Source organism: Erinaceus europaeus, chromosome 13 (genome assembly GCF_950295315.1).
Source record: "Erinaceus europaeus chromosome 13, mEriEur2.1, whole genome shotgun sequence".
NCBI lineage: Eukaryota > Metazoa > Chordata > Mammalia > Eulipotyphla > Erinaceidae > Erinaceus > Erinaceus europaeus.
Genome location: NC_080174.1, coordinates 17,478,762 through 17,502,046, shown reverse-complemented (window position 1 = coordinate 17,502,046; position 23,285 = coordinate 17,478,762). Strand labels below are relative to the sequence as shown.

The window sequence follows — 23,285 nt, the reverse complement described above, 5'->3', positions numbered from 1 at the left end:
TCCATAACAGTGCAAGTCAACCTCCAACTCCCTTCTTGAAAATCTTAAATTTAAACATAGTATGAAAATGAGGGGAACTCTTAGTGGCACTTCCCCTGTAAGACGACAAAGACCTGAGCATATGAGCTTCCTTCCATGATGGCAGTTGGAGGGAGGATTACTTTTGACTTGGAAGACTGACTGATCACTAGTTGGACTCACATTTTCCATTGTCAGCTCATTTGTAGCATTCATCAGCATCACACTTTTGTCAACAGCTACAATGCCAACGAGCGAATTTGGCTGTGTCACAGAGAACCTAAGAGAGACCTTCTCAGATGGTTTAGCATTTGCTTTACTCCAAAAGAGATTTATCTAAAAACAAAAACAAAAAAAGGAAGGAAGGAAGGAAGGAAGACAGGATTAATTTAACTCACTGCCTTAAAGCACAACTTGACACGTTTTACTGACAATATCTAGTAGATGTTCTATTTTTTGCTTCTGCTCAGGAATAATTTTAAAACTATATACTAATCGTCTCCAGAGAATGAGATAAAATCTACTCCCGTGGAAGCATGAGGCATGAGAAGTTTTTACAGTGGCATAAAACAGAATTATCTTCACTTCTAACATTCCTCTTCCCTTTCTCCATGCCCAACCCCTTACCCGTCAGTCAGTGATGAAGACAAGACACCAGTGCCTCATCTATGACATTTTCAGAGCATCTGATGAAGGACAGGAGAGAAGAAATAAACTAGAGATGCCTTGTCCAACAACAGATGAGTGGCTGAGTAAGTTGTGACATATATACATACTGGAATACTACTCAGCTATTGAAAATGGTGATTTCACTTTCTTCACCTCATTTGGATGGAACTTGAAGAAATCATGATAAGTAAGATAAGTCAGAAAGAGAAGGATGAATATGGGATGATCTCATCCATAGACAGAAATCGAAAAATAAGAACAGAAGTGAAAACACAAAGCAGAACTTAGACTGGGTTTGGTGTATTGCACCAAAGTAAAAAGACTCTGAGGTGGGGAGGGGGATGGTTCAGGTCCTGGAAGAGGAGGACTAAGAGGGGGGTTGAATCGTTATGTGGAAAACTGAGAAATGTTACGCATGTACAAGCTACTGTATTTTACTGTTGACTATAAACCACTAGTCCTCCCAATAAAATAATAATAACAAAAAAGATTACAAAGACAATTGGGTGAAATAACATAAGAAAGAGAGAGAGAAAGAGAGGAAGGAAGGAAGGAAGAAAGGAAGAAAGAAAGAAAGAGAGAGAAACAAGATGCTAAAATGTTGTCAATCTGGACTTAGAAGGGAATACAAGTTACTGCTCCACTGCAGACCAGAAAATTAGCACACACTTCATTTTATTCTCTATGTGCTAATGTAGATACAACAAAATCAATACCACACAGATTCTATTTTGTCTCCAAAATTCCATGTCAGAATAATACTGACTTACCCACATGAGAAGTCCTAAAACTGCCTCAATAATTTGAATTAAAGTCTTAAAGCAAAGCATCATATCTTACAAATAAGACCCCCACACACAGAAAAGCATAAGCAGCAACTAGATAGGCAGAGGCTTAGCCAGAGTTTGAAAAAGGTACATAAACTTTTAATCAAATTAATTGCACTTGAGTGACATCCTAGTGTTCTGCTGATTTGTTTCGAAAGATACGGCATTTCTATGACTTCACATATATGTAGTTTGTTTTTTTTTTTAATTACCAGCAATCTTACCTTATTTTTAAAAACAAGCTGAACAGGAAGTTTGAGAACATCGTTTATAACTTCCCCATCATCTTCAATATAATACACGATTATACAGGTTTTTGGAGCCCAAGAATTCTCTGGTGTTAAAGAGAAGCTTGTTGAAGTTTGTTTGCCTAGAGCAACCAACTGCCCCCTGGATACTACCTGAAAATAACAACAGACAAGCTTAATTTTGTACTAAAAGTAGTGAGACACTCAACTACTGCAGTATTTATCATTATCTTTTTTTTTTTTTTTGCCTCCAGGGTTATTGCTGGGGCTCAGTGCCTGTACCATGAATCCACTGTTCCTGGAGGCCATCCCCCCCCCCTTTTTGTTGCCCTTGTTGTAATAGCATTGTGGTTATCGTTGTTGTTGATGTTGTTCATTGTTGGATAGGACAGAGAGAAGTGGAGAGAGGAGGGGGAGAGAAAGAGAGACACCTGCAGACCTGTTTCACTGCCTGTGAAGCAACTCCCCTGTAGGTGGGGAGCCAGGGGCTCGAACTGAGATTCTTATGCCAGTTCTTGCGCTTTGCGCCATGGGCACTTAACCCGCTGCACTACCGCCTGACCCCGATTTATCATTATCTTAACCACACGTACAAATCCTTAAATCAACTTCAAAACATTTTCAAATGCAAACAAAAAAATTATCCCTAATCAATGAAGAAATGACACTGAAATACAGAATTAAGGTAATGTAAAGTAACCCTAACTGACACAATTACTTCATATTCCAGAATTTATTTCTGGCACAAATATGGGGGGACACTATTGAGAAGAAAGGTTTATTAAAAGTCTGTGAATAGCATTTTATTTCCTTTTTGTTTGTTTTATTTATCTTTGCTAATTTTATATAGTGAGTATGTGGTTTATTTCATAAAAATTTAAATCTTAAACATAATGCAGGATCTAATTTTTCAATCTTGAAACTTCAAAAATTGATAAGAAAGATAAAAAAAAGATATTGTGAGTATAACTCTACAAAGAACAGGCTGAACAGGTGTCAGGCTGACTTTTTTCAAAAATTATTTGAGTCTAGACTTAGGCAGGAACCATATAAGGTTGTTCTGTAATGGTAGGGACTCTCCAAAGGGAGGCTAGGTCACCCAAGGAAGAGGGGTCCTGAAATAACTGCAAGCTAAAATGTTCCTAGCTGTGACCATGAACTGTGAGCTCAGACTGGCAGAGACTCAGCGGTCATACAGGCTTCTGTGCTAAATATGAGCAGATATGGGCCCTAGGCTCAGATCAATGGGGTTTAAAGTTAACAGTATTTATATACTTCCCTCATATTTGGGAGCTACTCTCTACCCTAATCTAGCTTTCTACTCCTTTTCTAAACTCTAACACCACCTTCCCAAACAGTACTTTTAGCCCACCTGTACGTTAGCTATCAGGCTCAGGCAAAAATTACTAAAGTCATGGTCCCCTTGTAACATACCTAAAATAGACTTCCTAGCTTCTTTCCACACGAAGACCCATAGTTCCATCTGCTCTATTCTTACCTTTAGGTTCCTAATTATTACACAATTTGTACTGCTTTATATCTTACCAACTCTCAGCCACCAAGTTGTAGATGCTACCATGACACCAACCTGACTTCCCTGGACAGATGACCTCACCAATGTGTCCTGGAAACTCACCTCCCCAGATCCCTACCTCACTAGGGAAAGATAGAAACAGGCTGGGGGTATGGATCCACCTGCCAATGCCCAGAGAAGCAATTGCAGAAGCCAGACCTTCCACCTTCTGCACCCCATAAAGAATTTTGGTCTAGGGGCCAGGTGGTGGTGCACCTGGTTAAGCGCTCACATTACAGTTCACAAGGACTCAGGTTCAAGCCCCTAGTCCCCACCTGCAGGGAAAAGGCTTTGTGAGTGGTAAAGCTCTGACTCTCTCTCTCTATCTATCTATCTCCCCCCTCTCCTCTCAATTTCCTCTCTGTCTCTATCCAATAAATAAATAAATAGATATGACTTAAGAATTTTGGTCTATACTCCCAGAGGGATAAAGAATAGGGAACCTTCCAATGGAGGGCATGGAACAAGGAACTCTGGTGGTGGGAAATGTATGGAATCATACCCGTGTTGTCTTACAATATTGCTAATCATTATTAAATCACTAATAAAGAAATTTACCATATAGCTGAACTCCTTCAATGACTTGCTGCTACTCACCACCAGTTCAAACGGTGACCCCACCTAGGAAAAAACACACTAATTATATACACATAAAAATGGCAAGAGAAAAATAATTACAATCCAATTACAAGTGATTATAGGCAGTACCACTATGCTTTCTTCTCTTGTTTTCAGTTGGATATATGTCTTACTGGGAGACATAAATACGCCATGAACTGCAATACCACCTTCGCTATCAAGAAATGATGCCTGTAGCAAAAGGCAAAAAGAGCAAATAAAATTCATAGTTAGTAACAACCTTAGGAAAGATGCTTTCTGCCTGTTCAACAACTGCAGAAAAACTAATACACTTTCACTTTTTTCATGCAGGAAAAATACATTCCCCAAACACTGATTTTAATCACTATATAGCTTATACTGTAAAGAAACTGATAGTTTTAACACAGAGAAATGGGTCTTCATCAATGTAAGAGGAAAAAGCACAGTCGCTAATTCAGTTCAGAAACAAAGGCAGATGGTTAGACAATACTGCTGAGATAATAGAAAATGGAAGAGGATTCTAGAGCAGACGACCCCAACAATGTGTCCTGGAACTCCGCTTCCCCAGAGCCCTGCCCCACCAGGCAAAGACAGAGACAGACTGGGAGTATGGATCAATCTGCCAATGCCCATGTGCAGTGGGGAAGCAATTGCAGAAGCCAGACCTTCCACCTTCTGCACCCCATAATGACCGTGGGCCCATACTCCCAGAGGGTTAAAGAATAAGAAAGCTATCAGGGGAGGGGATGGGATACAGAGTTCTGGTAGTGGGAACTGTGTGGAGTTGTACCCCTCTTATCCTGTGGTCTTGTCAGTGTTTCCATTTTATAATAAAAACTAAAAGAAAAAGAAAGAAAATGGAAGAGGTGTCTTTCCCTTCTCTGTCTAACACAGAGCTCAATTACAAACAACAATAAAAAAGTTATAGGCCCCACCCAACTGGATCTAATCAACAAATAAAAACTGAAAAACTCACAGGCCTGCGGCAGACCCAAACTACAAAAAAAAAAAAAAAAAAGGAATAGGAACAGGAGTCAAGAGATAACTCAACGGGCAAAGCACACACTGTCATGCTTGAGGACCTGAAACACAGAAGAAGCACCTTACACTATACAAGGGAAGCTCCATCAACAAAGGAATTGCGATGTGGTGCCTCTCCTCACTGTCTCTCTCACTGCACGTCTGAAGTTGAAAGGGCGGGGGGGAAAAAAGGCTTCCAAGAGGTAAAATCATGCAGGCTTGAGGCTCAAGTGGTCAAGTGGGAAAAGAAAGGAAAGAAGAGGGGAGGGGAAGAGAAGGAGAGAGGCAGAGAGGAATGGGGAACGTTTCAAAACTTGCCTCCATTTTATTTTTAGATATGGCAATGAAAAATGAACCCATAGCAGGGTGTACACACGACACTGTCACTAAAAGGTTCCCCTAGACCAGTTTTTTGTTCATTTCAAAGAGAAAGGAGAGAGAATGGCAGACAAAGAAGAGAGATATCATAGCACTACTGCACAATCCCTACAGCTCCCCTGATCCATCCACAGTACTCCATGAACTCAAAACCGGAACCTTGTATGTGAGCAGGTATATGTGCTGTGTGATGAATTATCATCCAGCACCCATTTCCTTCCCCCCCATTTTTAAAGAGATAAACATGCATCCACTTCGTGTGCACTTTGCCCCTCCCGCACAACTGAACACTTATTGGAAGATTATAATTGCAACATTGCTATTAAGCATCACGATGAAGAAAACAGCACCTTCAATTGTAGCTTGCTGGAATCATTAAGAATGGGGAATTCAATTTTAAAAATTCCATTGGAAGGGACAGTATAATTTATGATCTGGACAGATAGCATTTCCTGATTCTCATTGTCCCAACGGCTCCAAATCTGAGTGCTATTTTTCTGTGTCACTCTTATGATGACATTATTTCTTCTTTCTTCATGAGTCAGCAGACTGCCATCACTTCGAGCCACCTTGACCTAATGATCAAAACACAACATTGGAGAGTTGTGGATCTGCAAGACTACTGTCTTCACAAGTATAGAGCTCCTTATCTCTCCATGATAAGCATTAACACACCACAGTGTCCTCAAACTTTATCTTCCTCCACCCTAGAAGCTCCACTGTCCTTCCCATCCCCTCCCATCCACCCCAGCCCTCCCCATTCACAAGGCTCCTTGATGTTTCATGTCTACAGCTGAAAACTCAAATACCTGAGTGAGACACAACTCCCCACACCCCAAGCTTTGGCCCTTGCTGAACATTTTTTCTTTTAGTATTTTAATTTATTTATTTTGGATACAGACAATGGGAAATTGAGAGGGAAGGGGCAGTCAGAGGTAGAAAGTGTTGGAGATAGAGATAGAAATAAAGATAGAGGCAGATAGAAATAGACAAAGGTAATATAGAGATGGGTGAATATAGATAGAGACCCCTATTTGAAAGCTTCTCTCTGCCCTGATCTGGCTTTCTAGTCCTATTCCCAACTCTGACACCATCTTGCCAGACAACACTTTTAGCCCACCTGCATGTTAGCTGTCAGGCCCAGGCAAAGAGTAGTTAAGTCACAGGCCCATCGGAATAGACCTAAAATAGACTTCCTAATTTCTTCCAACATGAAGGCCCCAAATCTCATCTGCTATATTCTTACATTTAGGTTCTAGATTATTAAATAATTTATTCTGTTTTCTATCTTACCAATTTTCAGCCACCAAATTGCAGCTGTTACCATGACACCAACCTGACTTCCCTGGGGAGATGATCTCACCAATGTGTCCTGGAACCTCACCTCCCAGAGCCCTGCCCCACTAGGGAAAGACAGGAACAGGCTGGGGTTGTGGATCAACTTACCAATGCCCATGTCCAGCGAAGAAGCAATTACAGAAGCCAGACCTTCCACCTTCTGCACCCCATAAAGATATTTGACCCATACTCCCAGAGGGATAAAGACTAGGGAAGCTTCCAATGGAGGGAATGGGATACAGGACTCAGATGGTGAGAATTGTGTGGAATTGTATCCCTCTTAGGCCACAATCTTGATCCCATAATTAAATCACTACTAAAATATTTTTTTAAAAAAAAAAGATATAGATAAAGAGATAGAAATAGTGATAGAGATAAAGACCTTTAGAACTATTACACAACTGAAGCTTCCTCCCTGCTGGTAGGAATTAGGGACTTGAACCTGGGTTCTTGAACACTGTAATGTGTACCACCCACCAAGTACACCACCACCCGGCCTTTCCGGTTACATCTGACCCCTCCTAGACACACTCTGTATTGCAATTGCATCGTCTGCTCACTGTTGCCTAAATACACTCTGAGCTAGCCAGGCAATGCTCCTACCTCATGCTGAGCTCATCTTGCTCCTTGCCATCCCACCCTCACATCCAAATACTCCCCAAACACATTTCAGCAAGTAGCTTAACTCTTAACCCTTCCTGCAGTCTCCCTTAAAGGCCCTCATCCATAAGGCAACGCTGAGTCCGCCTGTCTGAACTCTCCTTGTTTCATCCAATTCATTTGGACCTGCAGCTTCCTCACTTACCTGTCAAACCACCAAGTCAGAAGCAACTAGGAAGTATCGGGGGAAAAAAAAATCTCTTGATCCACTCAACAGGGAGAATGAATGTAGTCTTTCTGTAAGCCAAGCTTTCTTGGCAGGGAGGTCACAAAGTGGTTGGGGTTTCGGTCATGCTACAATGGCAGTGCTAAGTCTTTGTGGCAAATACCACATGGCCTACAAAGCTGAAAATATTTATCATGTAGCACCTCACAGGCAAAGTTTGTCAACTTTTGGTTGAAAGAGCCTATAGACATCTATTTATGGGGGGGCCAGGCAGTGGCACACCTCATGCATATGGGTTACAATTTGTAAGGGCACATGTTCAAACTCCAGTCCTTACTTGTGAGGAGGGAGCTTCATGAGTGGTGAAACAGAGTTGCCAGTGTCTCTTTTTCTCTCTCCCTTTCTATCATACATTTGCAGGTGTCTCAATTTCTCTCTGCATTACCAAGTAAAAAAAAAAATAGAAGTTTTAAAAAAGGACTTTGGCAGTGCTGGATTCATAATGTAGGTAGGCACTAAGCTTCAGCAGTAACCCTGGTATCAAAAAAAAAGAAAGAAATTTATTCCTATTGGGGGGGTGAGGAGATAACATAGTAGTTATGCAAAAGATTTTCATTCCTGAGGCTCTAAGCTCCCAGGTTCAATCTGCAACACCACCCTTAGCCTGAACTGAGTAGTGCTCTGGGTGTGTGTGTGTGTGTGTAGTGTGTGTGTGAAAATTAATATTTTCAAAAGAGCTTTTATTATTAAAAAGACAAATTTATTCATGATACTAATTTTTTTTAATTTTTATTTATAAAATGGAAATACTGACAAGACCACAGGATAAGAGGGATACAATTCCACACAATTCCCACCACTCATGTTACTAATCTTATCCTGGCTTGAATTATAACCAAGGATAGTGAGAGAGGCAGCACAGTGGTTATGCAAATGATTTTCATGCCTGAAGCTCCAAGGTCCTAGGTTTAATCTCCAGTACCACCATAAACCCGAGCTGAGCAATGCTCTAGGAGAGAGAGAGAGAGAGAGAGAGAGAGAGAGAGAGACCATAATAGTTACTGTGTTGCCGGGCTAGTCACTGGAGAGAGAAGAGACCAGGAACTCGTGGCAGAGTGCAAACACAAATCTTTATTCATGCAGACACCCCAGAGTCGGGTGTGAGCACAGCAGGTTTAGGCCATGTGGAGCTAGCAAAATGGCTGCCTCCTGCTATGCATGCCAGCCCTTCTCCAGGTTGGGATGCAAAAGAGAAAAAGAGAGAGAGCAGAAACAGGAGTGACTTTTATAGGAGAATTCTGGAAGTGGCAAGTCAAGACGAAATTGGGTAGGAAAGTGGGTGCAGAAAACAAGGCACTCTGGGAAGGTAGAAAGCTTCTGTAGTAATGGTTACTATATTTTTTTAGCTCGCGGGAATGGGTGATACCCTGAGGGGTTAATGTGGTGGCAGAGGAGTCATTTTAAAACAAGGCAGAAGACTGATATGTAAATAATAATACTCGCATGGAAATATGGTGGTTTGTAGGTCCTGCCTAACTCAACCACATCTGTACAATATCCCAGCACTGTGTGTGTGTTTTCCTTATTATCAAATGTGTGATAGTACCTCTTTGCGAATTTTTCTTTCACTCTACCTTAATGAGAGAGAGATGAATACAGGGGAAATAACACAGCACTGTTCCACCATCTGTGAAGCTGCCCCCGTCCACATTGCTCCCATGTTGCTGGGACTTAAACCTAGGATGGACCTCCTAAATGTAAGGTACAAACTCTACCAGGTGAGCTATTCCCTGGCTTCATGTATTTTCTTGTCACCAACACAAAAACTGTCAACCTGTGGTAGGGACTAGGTCTTTCTTAACTTTGAAAACTACACCCAGTGCTATCTCAGTCATTATTAAAAATCAAATTTTAATTGCAAACTTTTTATTTGTATCTAACTATTAAAATCTCAGTGTAGCAATACAAGTACTTACTTAAATTGATAGAGGAATGTTAGAAGTATCCCAGCTGTATTTTGAGTTAGAACTCATTTGAGAAACCATTCTATATGCTTCATCTATCTAAAAAGGAAAGTATTCTATCTACGTTTGGCTTAAAATGTATGAAGAGCCCCGAAAAAAACCATTCCCCATTCTGCTCCACTAAATTGATCTTGCTGTTTTACACCAGTAACAAATATGTGAACTTACAGTGGCTGTGAAGTTGAGAGATGGCTTCAAGACAGTAGCATAATCAAAAAAATCAATAGTGTAATCGTATTGTTTGAAAAATACATTCGAACTTGCATTTCTTGAGATACCTGTTTTGGGAAAGTGTACCAATTAGAAAGCAAGAGTAATATTTCACCATCATCTTCTGCCTACCAAATCTCTCCATTTGAGCTACTTCTCCAAAGGATTACGAACTCAGGACGTGGAAACTTCATTCTCACACTGATAAGGCCAAGAGAATTGCCTTCTAAACTCGCTAAATGACATTTGCACAAATTAAGACACATTTGTGGTTTCACTGCGGGTTGGTGAAAGTAGCTGTGATTGTAACTGAAAATTCCATGTGATTAAACTTTTAATATTAAAGAACGATTGTCATGGCCCATAGGCAGCACAGTGAGTGGAGCACAGGATTCACAGGCATGGAATGCTGAGTTTAACCCCCAACAACGCATGTGCCAGAGTGAGGCTCTAATCAGCCCCCCTTCCTCTCTCTCTCTGATAATTTTAAAAGATAAAAAAGAGGGGGCCGGGTGGTAGCGCAGCGGGTTAAGCACACACCACGTGGCGCAAAGCACAAGGACCAGTGTATGGACCCTGGTTCAAGCCCCCCCAGCTCCCCACCTGCAGGGGAGTTGCTTCACAGGTGGTGAAGCAGTTCTGTAGGTGTCTATCTTTCTCTCCCTCTCTCTATCTTCTCCCTCTCTCCATTTCTCTCTGTCCTATCCAACAACGATATTAACAACAACAATAGACAACAAGGGCAACAAAAGGGAAAGGTGGCCTCCAGGAGCAGTGGATTTGTGGTGCAGACACTGAGCCCCAGCAATAACCCTGGAGGCAAAAGAAAAGAAAACTTTTCAAGGAAAGGGTAGCTTTCAGATGGATGTTAAATAATTTTAAAAAAAGATGGTTTGTCAGCTAAAATGGTTGACCTTTCCATGTACCTTTCAGCCTAAACACAAAGGCTAGAAATGGGAAAAGTATAGGTACCTATCATGTGTGATTGATGAAGCACCAACTTTCATAAAAAACTAACTTTGCCATCATTATGACCATCTGCAAGTTAATGAACAGTCATGACCATTTCATCATTAACAAGAACCTTTAGGGGGGGTTATTATTATTATTATCTTTATTTATTTATTGGAGAGAGACAGCCAGAAATCAAGAGAAAGGAGGAGAGAGAGAAAGAGAGAAATCCACAGCACTGCTTCACCAATCGGGAAGCAAGGGAGGACTGGGGGTTGAACCTGGGTCCTTGCACATTTAACATGTGTGTCACCACCAGCCAACCTCTAGAGCACCATTCAAAAGGCGGTCATATTCCCTAACAAGCATGCTGGTTATAACAAGAAAAATAACAAAGAGTAGTACCACACGGCTTACCTCACTTCCAAGTTGACTAACCTGTAAGAGATTCTGTCACTGTGGCTAAAATTTCTACTGGCCCAGGAACAGATGGAGTCACGTGTTCAGAAAGCTCATGAGAAGAACCTATTACCTTTTTCATCTCTTCGTTGGTAAAAGAAAAGTTTGCAGATCCATCAATCTGTTTTGATTCAAAGTGCCGTGTCAGTCTTTATTTCAAATTCGATTTATAAGAAGACAAGCTCACAATGATACAATGGCTCTGATTCCATTTTAATCACTATAAATGGGTGAATCCTCCTATGGCCACTGCTAAAAAGCTTCTGTTTTCTTTTACTCTGAATAATGTGCTAATTCAGCACCAAAGTCCCATTTCTAGAAAAAGTATGCTTTATAATTTTCCCCATAAGAAATTAGAAGGTGTGTAGGGGGCCAGGTGGTGGTGCACCTGGTTGAGTGCACGTTACAAGGTGCGTGAAGCCCCCACTCCCCACTTGCAAGAAAGTTTCACAAGCAATGAAGCAGGTCTACAGGTGTTTCTCTGTCTGTCTCCCTCTCTATCTCCCCTGCCCTCTCAATTTTTCTCTGTTTCTATCCAATAAGTAAATATATATATACATACATACATACATATGTATATATATATATACATATATACATATGTATGTATGTATGTATATATATATCTGTAAAAAGAAGTAAATTATGCGTGCAAAAGTTACCTTAATTTTTTTGGTAATATTTTTCTTCAATCCCCAAAAGGACAAAAGTGAAAATGTAAGTGTTACATCTCCTTTCACTGGTTTCCCATAAGTATACCTAAAAATCAACATCATGAGATAAATAATATTTTAATAATACACATTGGCAGTTCAACTTTAAAAATTACATTAACAAGCTCTTACAGCAATGGTTTTAATTAAATATAGGGAATTCCTTTATAAATCCTTGAAATTATCTCTAAAATGGGAAGACTTTTTGGTTTTTTATCATTTTATTTACTTTATTTGATACAACACACAGAAATTGGGAGGCAAAGGGGATGTATCCTCACTAGGGAAAGAGAGAGACAGGCTGGGAGTATGGATCACCCTGTCAATGCCCATGTTTAGTGGGGAAGCAATTACAGAAGCCAGACTTTCCACCTTCTGCACCCCATTATGTCCCTTGCTCCATACTCCCAGAGGGATAAAGAATAGGAAAGCTACCAGGGGAGGGGATGAGATACGGAGTTCTGGTGGTGGGAATTGTGTGACGTTGTGCCCCTCTTATCCTACGGTTTTTGTGTTTCATTTTTATAAATAAAATTTTTTTAAAAAAGACAGAGAGAAGTAAAGTCATAGGCCCCTTGGAATATACCTAAAATAGATCTGCTAACATTTTCCAAAATGGAAACCCCAAATCTCATCTGCATTGGGGGAAGACTTGGTCCTGTGCTATCTTAACCCTCTTTGCCTCTGTCTCTATCTGGAAGAGCTGATCAAGAGCCTCTGCTTTAACTGACTATATTCAATTCCATCCCTGCAAACCAAAAGCATGTGCAAGGAAAGGCTCCACAGTCAACTTAAGCCATGGGAACAGAAGATGGTTTGTGTCAATTTGAACCCAATAAGTTTTATAAGCATACTTAAAGCACTCTTTTAAAAGAATCCCAGACAGAATGTCTAGGATCAAACGCAGGGTAATAATTAAGTGAAATCTCAAAGCAGGAGTCCTCAGAATATGCTGGCCTGTGAACCACTTCAACTAGGAATCCTTCTGTCCATCTCCTGTCACTGCCTCAAACTCTCACCAGGAGAGGAAGGCCATGAGGCATTATGATAACCAAGAGCCAGGCAGTGGCACACCTGGTGAAGCACACACATTACAATGCACAAGGACCCAGGTTCAAGCCCTGGGACCTTGACCTGCAGGGAGAAAAATCTTCATGAGTAGTGAAGCAGGGCTGCAGATATCTGTCTCTTTCCCTCTCTATCTCTCCCCCCTTCAATTTCTCTCTGTCTCTATCAAATAGTAAATAAATAATATATACTAAAGAAAAAAAGGTGATGACCCAAGGTCAAGGCTAGCTCTTAACAATTACTACAGATGTATTACGAAACTAAATATATTTCAGAGAGAAAAATACAGATATCAGTACTTCCAAATAAAAGTTACCAGGCCAGGGAGATAGCACTAGATTTGTATGCCTCAAGTCCCAGAGACCCCAGGTTCAATCCCCAGCACCATCTCAAGCAATGTGATATTTCTCTCTCTCTCTCTCTCTCTCTCTCTCTCTCTCTCTCTCTCACACACACACACACACACACATACACATACACACACAAATAAATCTAAAGAATGTTTTAATAAATAGTAGAAAGCTAAAAGGAGATTCAAGAAAAAAATGACAAGGGAAGCAGCTCAGAGGCTGATGAACTTGCATTGCATTAAGACCCAGATTCAATTCCCAGCACCACCTATGCCAGAGTTGAGTGATGTTAAGGGAAAAAAATTATACATATCTTTCAGGGGGAAAAAATTAAGGTAAGTTGCCTCAAGTCACAACAGATGAGTGGGGAATATATAAATTTATTTATTTATTTATTCATTTATTTATTTATTTTTGGTAATCAGACACAAGCTACAATGTAAACGAACTGATAAGTCTTGTCAACATACTACCCTGTGAAAACGATTTAGAACTAGCTCAGCTTGGAAACAAAGTGATGGATACAAAGGGTTGTGCAGACATCTCTCATACTTAATTATTTATTATAGACACTTGTTTCTAATCCAGAAGGAAATGGTGGTGATATTCTAGAGTAAGTACTGAACTCTCTGTCACAGAGTTGTACAGTAGTTCATAGCCATAAAAGGAAAAATGTACTTACTTTGCTGTCACGGTACCAGTTAAGCTTTTAGAATTCAAAGAACAGTATAGTGGTGTTTGCAAAGCAACTTCAAATTTTGGTAATACTGAAAAAGAAAAGCCAGTGTCAATATTTTAAAGATTACTTAGTCATCTTCAGCTTAACAAAATTAAGACTAGAATTTGATGAAGGGAATGACAACCAGTGTTATTTAAACATAATTATAGATATGTATGGTAACATATTAGAAAAGCATTTTCTTTTACCCAAAATTAGAAATCCCCACAAGGACCATAATATGTAGGTGGAGGTAGATAGCATAATGGTTATACAAAGAGACTCATGCCTGAGGCTCCAAAGTTCCAGGTTCACTCCCCCCATACCACCAAAAGCCAGAGCTGAGCAGTGCTCTGGTAAGAAAAAAAAAAAAAAAAAGGAAAAACCCACAGTGGTGGTCTACTAATGTGGACACTTGTTTCAGTGGAAGTTTTTTACTGGTAAGATCTAAATTGCATCCAAGTTCTAGAGGCAGGAGCATTTGAGTGCTAAATCAGGCTTTTACTCAGCTGTCATCTGTCAGCATAGCCTTACTGTTTGTTAAAATACGTAAGATGCTGCTTTCCTTAGGACATTTCCTAAATTTTACTCTTGAAAACACATCTCAGGTACACAATAGTCTCCCTCTTCTGTGTGATGTCAAATATGTTGTCGTAGAGAACCCCTGACCTTTGAGAAAATTTAAGGCAAATCTGGAGACAAACTCCTATAATAATAGACGCATCTTGGATGGAATGTGAAGACATCGTTTTACGTGAGATAAGACAAGATGAGAAGGATGAATAACTGGATGGTCTCACTCATAGGTGAACTTAACAAACAAGAACAGAAAGAGTAAACACGAAGTAAAACATGGAATGGGGTGGGGCAGGTGGTAGCACAGCAGGTTAAGCACGCCTGGTGCAAAGGGCAAGGACCGGCATAAGGATCCCGGTTTGAGCCCTCGGCTCCCCACCCGCAGGGGAGTCACTTCATAAGCAGTGAAGCAGGTTTGCAGGTGTCTATCTTTCTCTCCCCCTTTCTGTCTTCCCCACCTCTCTCGATTTCTCTCTGTCCTATCCAACAACGAACAACATCAACAACAATAACCACAACAAGGCTACAACAACAAGGGCAACAAAAGGGGGGGAAAGAATGGCCTCCAAGAGCAGTGGATTCATGGTGCAGGCACTGAGCCCCAGCAATAACCCTGGAGGCAAAGAAAAAAATGGAATGGGTTTGGTGGATTTTACCAAAGCAAAGAATTCAGGTTAAGAAGTGGTAGTGTGGGGAGAGGACAGTGTTGTTGTCCTGGTGCCAAGGGACCTAAACTAGGGAGGAGAGTGTTTTACAGATACCTATCATGTGGAGACAAGAAATTGCACCCATGTGTCAACTACTAAACTATAATCCATTAACCACCCTATATAAAGAAAAAAAAGTTATGGGATCAGGTGGCGGCACACCTATTTGAGTGAAGATGTTACAATGTGCAAGGACCTGGGTTCGAGCCCCCAGTCCCAACTTGCAGGGGGGAAAGCTCTGTGAGTGGTGAAGCAGTGTTGCAGGTGTCTCTCTCTGTTTCCCTCTCTCCCACCCTCATTCCTCTCGATTCCTGGCTGTCTCTATCCAATAAATAAATAAAGATCATTTTTAAAACTAGTTTTTAAAAAGAAGGAAAAAGTTAGGCTAATGACAAGAGAGCTGAATAGTAGGATTTCAAGATAACTGAGATATGACTACAGAGTAGCAATGTTGCTTCTTGAAGGGCAGGCACTGGTCCCAAAAAGATGATTCCAATATTAGAAGTCATTCTTGGTCAGTTTTATGTAACTAAGACATGAAATATTTTACAAGTATGAATGCTAGGTGATATCACTACTGTAAAAAAGTTTTCTTTTGCTTCTTTTCTCTAACTTCACTGGAAAATGAAACAGACCAGTCTCATAACAAGGCCTTTACCAGTGCCAACCAAGCAAGAAGCACAGAAAATAACTGATGTTATATATTTTTAAAATACAAAAATGTGAATGTGCCATGAGCACTACAAAAGTAGGAAAAACGGAAAACTTTATGTAATACAAAGACTAGTGGGGGGGGTGACATGGGGGGGTGGCTTGGCAGGGACGCACTCGCAGGTTAAGTGCACATAGTACTAAGTGCAAGGATCTGGGTTTGAGTCCTGCCTGCTCCCCACCTGTAGAGAGGAAGCTTCACAAAGCAGATCTACAGGTGTTTTTCTCTCCCTCTCTGTCTCTCCTCTCTCTATTTCTCTCTGTCCTATCCAATAAAATGGAAAAAATGGCTGCCAGGAGCAGTGGATTCATAGTGACCACATTGAGCCCCAGTGATAACCCTGGAGGCAAAAAAATAAAAAATAAAAAGACTAGCATAATGGGACTATGAAAGAAGACCTTCTTTGTCTAGTCTTTACGAGGATGTTTCACAAATTTCACTTTTACAAAGAAAACAAAAGTCCAGGCCTAATAAAAACAGCAGGATTTTGTCTTCATTGGTATTTTTACTTTAAGTAGGAAGTCTCTTGGAAATTTCTCTCATCTCTGTGGGAAGTGATTAGTGTCTTTTTCTTTCACACAAATTGAAAACACTTACCATATTCTGAGACATGAAATGACTGATAATACGTCTGGTCCTATGAAGAGGAAAAAAAAAAAGTATATGAATTTGCTCATTTACATAGCTACTTAAGAAATGTTTAGAAAAAATATTTTAATCACACTTACAATGATTTGATGAACAAAACAGCTTGTGAAAGTTTGTTTTTTGTAATCTATTATATGAAGCAGGTAAGATTTCATGAGTATTTATTTTTTACCAATTCACTAACATAACACAAAAAGTAACTTGTCTTTTATAGTTCATTGCAGGTCATTTAAGCAAACTGCTTAATCTGATGTACACTGTGAAAAGTGAACTAGATTAATTTATATTATTTAGAAATTTCTGAAACAAGGTTAGCATGTCAAATTAACAGGAAATGACTTCACAGTTATTGGTATCACTATTAATAGTGATAATAGAGGGACGGGCGGTAATGCAGTAGGTTAAGCACACATGGTGCAAAGCGCAAAGGATCCTGGTTACAGGATCCTGGCTCCCCACCTGCAGGGGGGGTCACTTCACGGGCGGTGAAGCAGGTCTGCAGGTGTCTATCTTTCTCTCCCCCCTCTCTGTCTTCCCCTCCTCTCTCCATTTCTCTCTGTCCTATCCAGCAATGACAGCAATAACAATAATAATAATAACTGCGATAAACAAGGGCAACAAAAGGAAAAAATAGCCTCCAGGAGCAGTGGATTCATAGTGCAGGCATCAAACCCCAGCAATAGCCCTGGAGGCAAAAAAAAAAAAAAAGTGAAAATGATGTCCCTATTAAAAACAATGAAGAAAACTTACACATTATGCAAATATTTACAAAAAATTCAAATCAAAGATACAAAACCATCATGAACCAACATCCTCAACTTCAATTCCTTGAACTATTTTCTTATATTTTTATATTCAAATGGTTTGTTCTTTTTTAATTTTTATTTATTTCTTATTGGAAATCCACAGAGCAAGAGAGAAATTAAGAAGGAAGGGAGGCATAGAGAAAGTGAGAGACAGAGAGACACCTGCAGCTCTACTTCACCACTTGCAAAGCCTTCCCCCTGCAGGTGGGAACTGAGGGCTCGAACCTGGGTCCTTGAGCACTGTAATGTGTGCACTTAACCAGGTGCACCACTGCCTGGACCATTGAAGTATTTTCTTGTAGAAACACTTCAATCAATATACTCAATCCTATTTTAACAAATAATATTTAGCATTTCCTTTTTTAAAGATCAGCAAGGAAGTATGTGACCACCATTCTTTTCTAACTTCCTATTTCTATTTATGTTCATATTTCCATTTTCAACCACAGATAACACCTGAAACAGAGTCTCTTCAAAATAGTTAAGTAATTCCTAGTCCCCATTAATACTTCTTCTGATCCTGAAATATTGGGCCTTCCCATCCTGAGCCCAAATAATATATTATTTCATGGGTGGGTGGCTGGATCAATATCCTAGTGTATACACTGCCAGGAACTGAACTTGTGATCTCACACATCCAAGTTGTACATAAAACTCCATCAACAAGCTATGTCCCAGGCTGCCCACATTTAGCTACGGCAATGTCATCCAAGACACAGTTTGAGTTACTAAGGTGCAAATAAACTACGTTGAGAGGCCCTCATTTTTATTATTATTATTATTATTATTAGTGATTTAATATTGATTTACAAAATTACAAGATAATAAGGCACCTGACTATTCAATTAACACAACAGAAACATCAAAAGATGGGATGAGGGAGTCGGGCAGTAGCACAGCAGGTTAAGCGCACGTGGCACAAAGTGCAAGGAGCGGTGTAAGGATCCCAGTTTGAGCCCCTGGCTCCCCACCTGCAGGAGAGACAGAGAGAAATTGGGAGGGATGGGGGAGAAAGAAGAGGGAAAGAGACAGACACCTACAACCCTGATTCACCACTTGTGAAGCTTTCCCCCTAAAGGTGAGGACCAAGGGCTTAAATCTGGGTCCTTAAACTCTGGGCCCTTGCACACTGTAATGTGTGCGTTCAACCAGGTGTGCCACCACCTACCTGGCCCTCAACTGTCATGGTTTGGACTGTCACCTCTATATGAGAGGCTCCTAAATTTTTCTATCTAGCTACACTCCACCCTGGCAATTCAAACTCAAACCCACCCGTCGACCATGTCCATTTGAAAATCCTCTACAGCATTAGGGGTTTTTATACTTGGATTTAACTTCTCACACAGAACATTTCTCTTTTTTTAAGCTTTATTTTGTATTAGTGATTTAATATATATTGATTTACAAAATTATTTGATAATGAGGATACTACCACACCATTCCCACCACCAGAGTTCTGTTTCCTCATTTTCCTCTGTTGGAAACAGCAGTAGTTCACCCAAGGTCATTTCCATGAACTGACTGTATATATATTTTTTTTTCTTCTAAATATACATATAATGTTTTTGTCCATTTTTTTCCACAGTCCTGCCTTTACTTCCTTTCTAAGTCACACCTACACCTATTACTACTTCCAAGTATCCTTTTCTTTTTTCCTCTTCTCTCTCAGATAAAAGAAACAGTCTTCTGCACCCCATAAAGATCTTTGTTCCATACTCCCAGAGGGATAAAGAGTAAGTAAGTAGTTAATTCTATCTACAGAATATTTTCAAGAATGGGAGCAACTCTGTCCTAATCCACCCCTCTAGCCCTTTACTCTGGCACTATTTTCTCAGGGAATAGGAGGTTCAGAGACTTCAGGTTATCTTGCCCTATCATTTATCTCTCTGGGAGTATGGATCAAATTTCTTTAGGTGGTGCAGAAGGTGGGCGTTCTGGCTTCTGTAATTGTTTCTCCACTAGACATGGACAATGGCAAGCTGATCCATATCCCCAACCTGATTCTTTCTTTTTTTTAAAAAGAATTTATTTATGAGAAAGATAGGAAGAGAAAGAGAAAGAACCAGATATATCTTTGGTACATCTGCTGCCAGGGATTGAATTCAGGACCTCATACTTGAGAATCCAATGCTTTATCCACTGTGCCACCACCCAGACCATTCCTCAGCCTGTTTCTATCTTTTACCTAAGAGGGTAGAGCCACAGACCATTTTTTTTAAAAAATTATTTATCTTATATAATAAGAGAGAAATGCCAGAATACTGTTCCACTCCATTCTGTCATGTGGGGATGTCAGACATCAGAGTTGTAACCTCACACATGAAAAGCCTTCAAGCTAAGTTACCTCTCCGGCAACCAGAGGCCATTTTTCTTGTTCATTTCTATGTTGGCTTAGATGTCCCTTCTTTCCCACCCCTGTAACATCTTGTGTATAAACTCTAACATTTAACTTTGCTCACTATGCCATAATTATGTTCTTGGAAACATAGCACGTAATCCAGCATGCTTTCAACACTGATTGAATGGAAGTATGTTGTCAATGAAAGAATAATTTCTTTTTATAGGCAATACTTCTCCTGCAATAAACTGCAACAGCCTTCTCATGAACAGAATCAAACAGTCATCTGTCAAATGATGTACAGAATAGCCTAAACTCTCTGCCCTGTTCTTGGGAAGAATATAAATACCACAGAGTGGAAGAAGCCAGCCATTACGGAAACTGATGGAAAAAGTGGGAGGAAAGTGTTCCTTGTCACAGTTGTTTAAAATTAAAATCCACTGCTCCTGTGGCCATTTTTCCCATCTTGTTGTTGTTATTATTGTTGTTGTTGGACAAGACAGAGAGAAATTGAGAGGAGAGAAAGACAGAGAAGGGGAAAGAAAGATACCTTCAGAGCTGCTTCACTGCCTGTGAAACAAACACCCTGCAGGTGGGGAGCCAGGGTACTTGAACTGGGATCCTTGTGCTGGTCCTTGCGCTTTCCAGTATGTGAACTTAACCCAGTGGGCTACCATACAGCGCCCCCCACATAATTTTTAATGTCCATTCTAGCTTATCATATGCAGCTCAGGATCACTTACTCTGCCAGCAATAGAGAGAGGGAGAGAGAGAGAGAGAGAGAGAGAGAGAGAGATATGCTGACCTACAGATTGAAATATTTGGCAGCCTGTCTTCTAAGCAGACACCTTACCAGACAAGAGCACACATCATGTGTCAACATCTTCCCCAGTATCTCTGCCCTAAGGGGGAAGTTCCCCTTGTGAAATCCTATTCTTCAGCACACATATTCAGTCTTTAGTTGTATCAGATGGAAGTAAGTCTGTCTTCAAATTTTCAGTTTCTAAAGCAGAGATGTTTGAGAAGAATCACCAGTAGGTTGGTCAGCAGTTTCTCATTTCCTTATCCCCTTTCTCTTATAATTCCTTGTGATGGTGCCTATTATGGAAATAAATCAAATCGGGGGGGACGGGGGCAGGTGGTGGTGCACCTGGTTGAACACACATATTACAATGCACGAGGACCCAGGTTCAAGCGCCCAGTCCCCACCTGCAAGGGGAAAGCTTCATGGGTGATGAAGCAGTACTGCACATGTCTCTCTGTCTCTCTCCCTCTCTATCTCCCCCGCTCCTCTCAATTTCTGGTTGTCTCTATCCAATAAATAAAGATCATAAAACTTGAAAAATATATTTAAAAAAAAAAAGAAAGAAACTCACCAAATCTAATGACAGAAAGCAGACACTGTCATGACTATCTTCCTAAGAAATTCACTCGGACTAGACTGCAAAGTGAATACATGTAAATGACTCAAGTCATCTATTCCAGCGACAGAATGTTCCCCCTTTAACCACAAAATCATCCAACTTTTGGGGGGTGCTGGTTTTAGCAAACTTAAAAGAGTATGACACACTATATGGCCATTAATTTTTTTATTATTATTTTAAAATGCTAGTCAGCTTCTTTGAACTCTTGCTTCTGGAGTAAAAGAAAGAAAGAAAGAAAGAAAGAAAGAAAGAAAGAAAGAAAGAAAGAAAGAAAGAAAGAAAGAAAGAAAGAGCAGCAAAAGAACTGAGATACTGGGTGGGTAATGACTGCACACTGATGCTCATTTATGATCATTTAAACTGCCCAAAAGTCTGCTTCAGTTTGGATTTCCAGTGTCTATATTTATTTTTTATTTAAAGACTAACCAACAGACTGGATATTTTTTTCCAGTACATTTATAGCATCTTGAAAATGGAACTTTGATCTTTGTTCCACACTCCCAGAGGAAACCTTCCATGGGAGGGGATGAAATAGAAAACTCAGTTGGTGGGGATTACAGGGAATTGGAACCTTCCTGTCCTACAATCTTGTTAATCATTATTAAATCACTAATAAAAAAAATGGAACTTTTTTCAGAATCACTCTGGACCTTGTCCCTCAAGACAACAGATGCCAACTACATCCCTATTCCCAAAGTCAGGTGTACAACCCTAATGCAGGACATGCACAAGGTTTCCAAAAGCTGGTTTTTACAACTCTTTAACATAAGGGTAGATATGAAAATAAACTAAAGATAAATTGTATGAGGAAGTATTGATGTGCCCGGACCCAAGAATAATCAGAAAGTAAATTCTAGCTAAGATGTTGCATCTCCATGAAGGTGGAACAGTACTTTGATAACTCATCCTTTCCTCTCTCCTTCATTCTCATAAAAACATAAAAACAGAAGGAGACTTCCGGAGGCAGGATTACTAGCAGCAGCAGATCTGTTTCTCTCCTCTCCTCTCCCAGATCAACTAGGAACACCAAAGGAGACCACCTAGGACCGAAACAAGACAGGACTACAACGACTTCAGGAACCCACCAAATCAACAGTGAGTGCAAACACGTGTGGCTGGTGGACAGAGAGGAGCCTAGGGAGAGATTAAGTGGCTGGTAACAATCTGGTAGTTTATCAATTGAGACACAACCTCCAATCTGTTCCACCAACAGGGGGACGGCTGAGGGAGGAGAGGACTCCCCTGAAACTCACCAAGTGCAACTCTGAGTCTCCATTGCTACTGCCCTCAGAATCTGGAGCAGCATCAGGGAAGCCGTGGGCTGACACCAGGGGACACAGATCTAACCAGGAAACTCAGGAGAAGACCTATACCTCGGTGGCATAGCAGTGGGGCTGTGAAAGTCCCTTTGCATAACCACTGGCTTAACTCTGCCACACCCTGCTTTACTTCTTGGTCAGGAGTGAGGGATTGAGCTAAGAAGCCTACTTATAGTTTAGAAACCTTACAGGGAAGGAAAAGCACAAAAGGGGCTTTTAAGCCACTGAGCTCCAAATCAGGGATTAAAATACTATTGAAACAACTGTTAACTTCCACAACTGTGAACCCTTTAATTACCTTACTTAGACACAAGTCAATCCAGGCAATAGTATTCAGTAATTTGAAAAGCACTGAGAGAGGGAACTCATAACATAATATATAAAATGGTTAAACAAACAAGAAGAAATATTGGAGAAATGAACCGGGACAAGAGTCCAGCTCAAAGCCCCCCAAAGGGTGAAGCACAAAATGAGATCAACATCCAAACACTAGCTAAGAAAATAATCACAGGAGTGAGTAAAGAGTTTGAAAGAATTGTCATCAGAAATGCAGAAACAACAAATGAGACTCTGGAAGAAAACACTAATTATCTCAAGGTTATTAGAGAGCTGAAAGCTGAAATAGCTGAACTAAGAACACAACTAGTTGAACATGCTAAAACAGTATCAGAACAGATTAACAAAATAGATGAACTCCAGAAAACAGTAGAAGGGAGAGAGAATAGAATCAATGAGGCTGAAGACAGAATTAGCAAGATCAAGGAT

The 23,285-nt window shown here is 40.3% G+C and overlaps 1 protein-coding gene across 2 annotated transcripts in view; it reads right to left on the bottom strand.

Moving 5' to 3' along the window:
• Positions 1-23,285, bottom strand: part of CD109 (CD109 molecule) — a 184,274-nt gene that overhangs the window by 79,870 nt on the left and 81,119 nt on the right. For both annotated transcript variants that reach the window (XM_007516316.3, XM_060205388.1), the window contains 10 exons: positions 16,583-16,622; positions 13,955-14,039; positions 11,804-11,900; positions 11,121-11,262; positions 9,690-9,799; positions 5,684-5,908; positions 4,044-4,145; positions 3,894-3,956; positions 1,739-1,915; positions 202-354 (listed from right to left, as the gene is read on the bottom strand). In XM_007516316.3, coding sequence (XP_007516378.1) covers positions 202-354; positions 1,739-1,915; positions 3,894-3,956; positions 4,044-4,145; positions 5,684-5,908; positions 9,690-9,799; positions 11,121-11,262; positions 11,804-11,900; positions 13,955-14,039; positions 16,583-16,622 — 1,194 coding nt within the window. The remainder of the gene's footprint in view (positions 1-201; positions 355-1,738; positions 1,916-3,893; positions 3,957-4,043; positions 4,146-5,683; positions 5,909-9,689; positions 9,800-11,120; positions 11,263-11,803; positions 11,901-13,954; positions 14,040-16,582; positions 16,623-23,285) is intronic.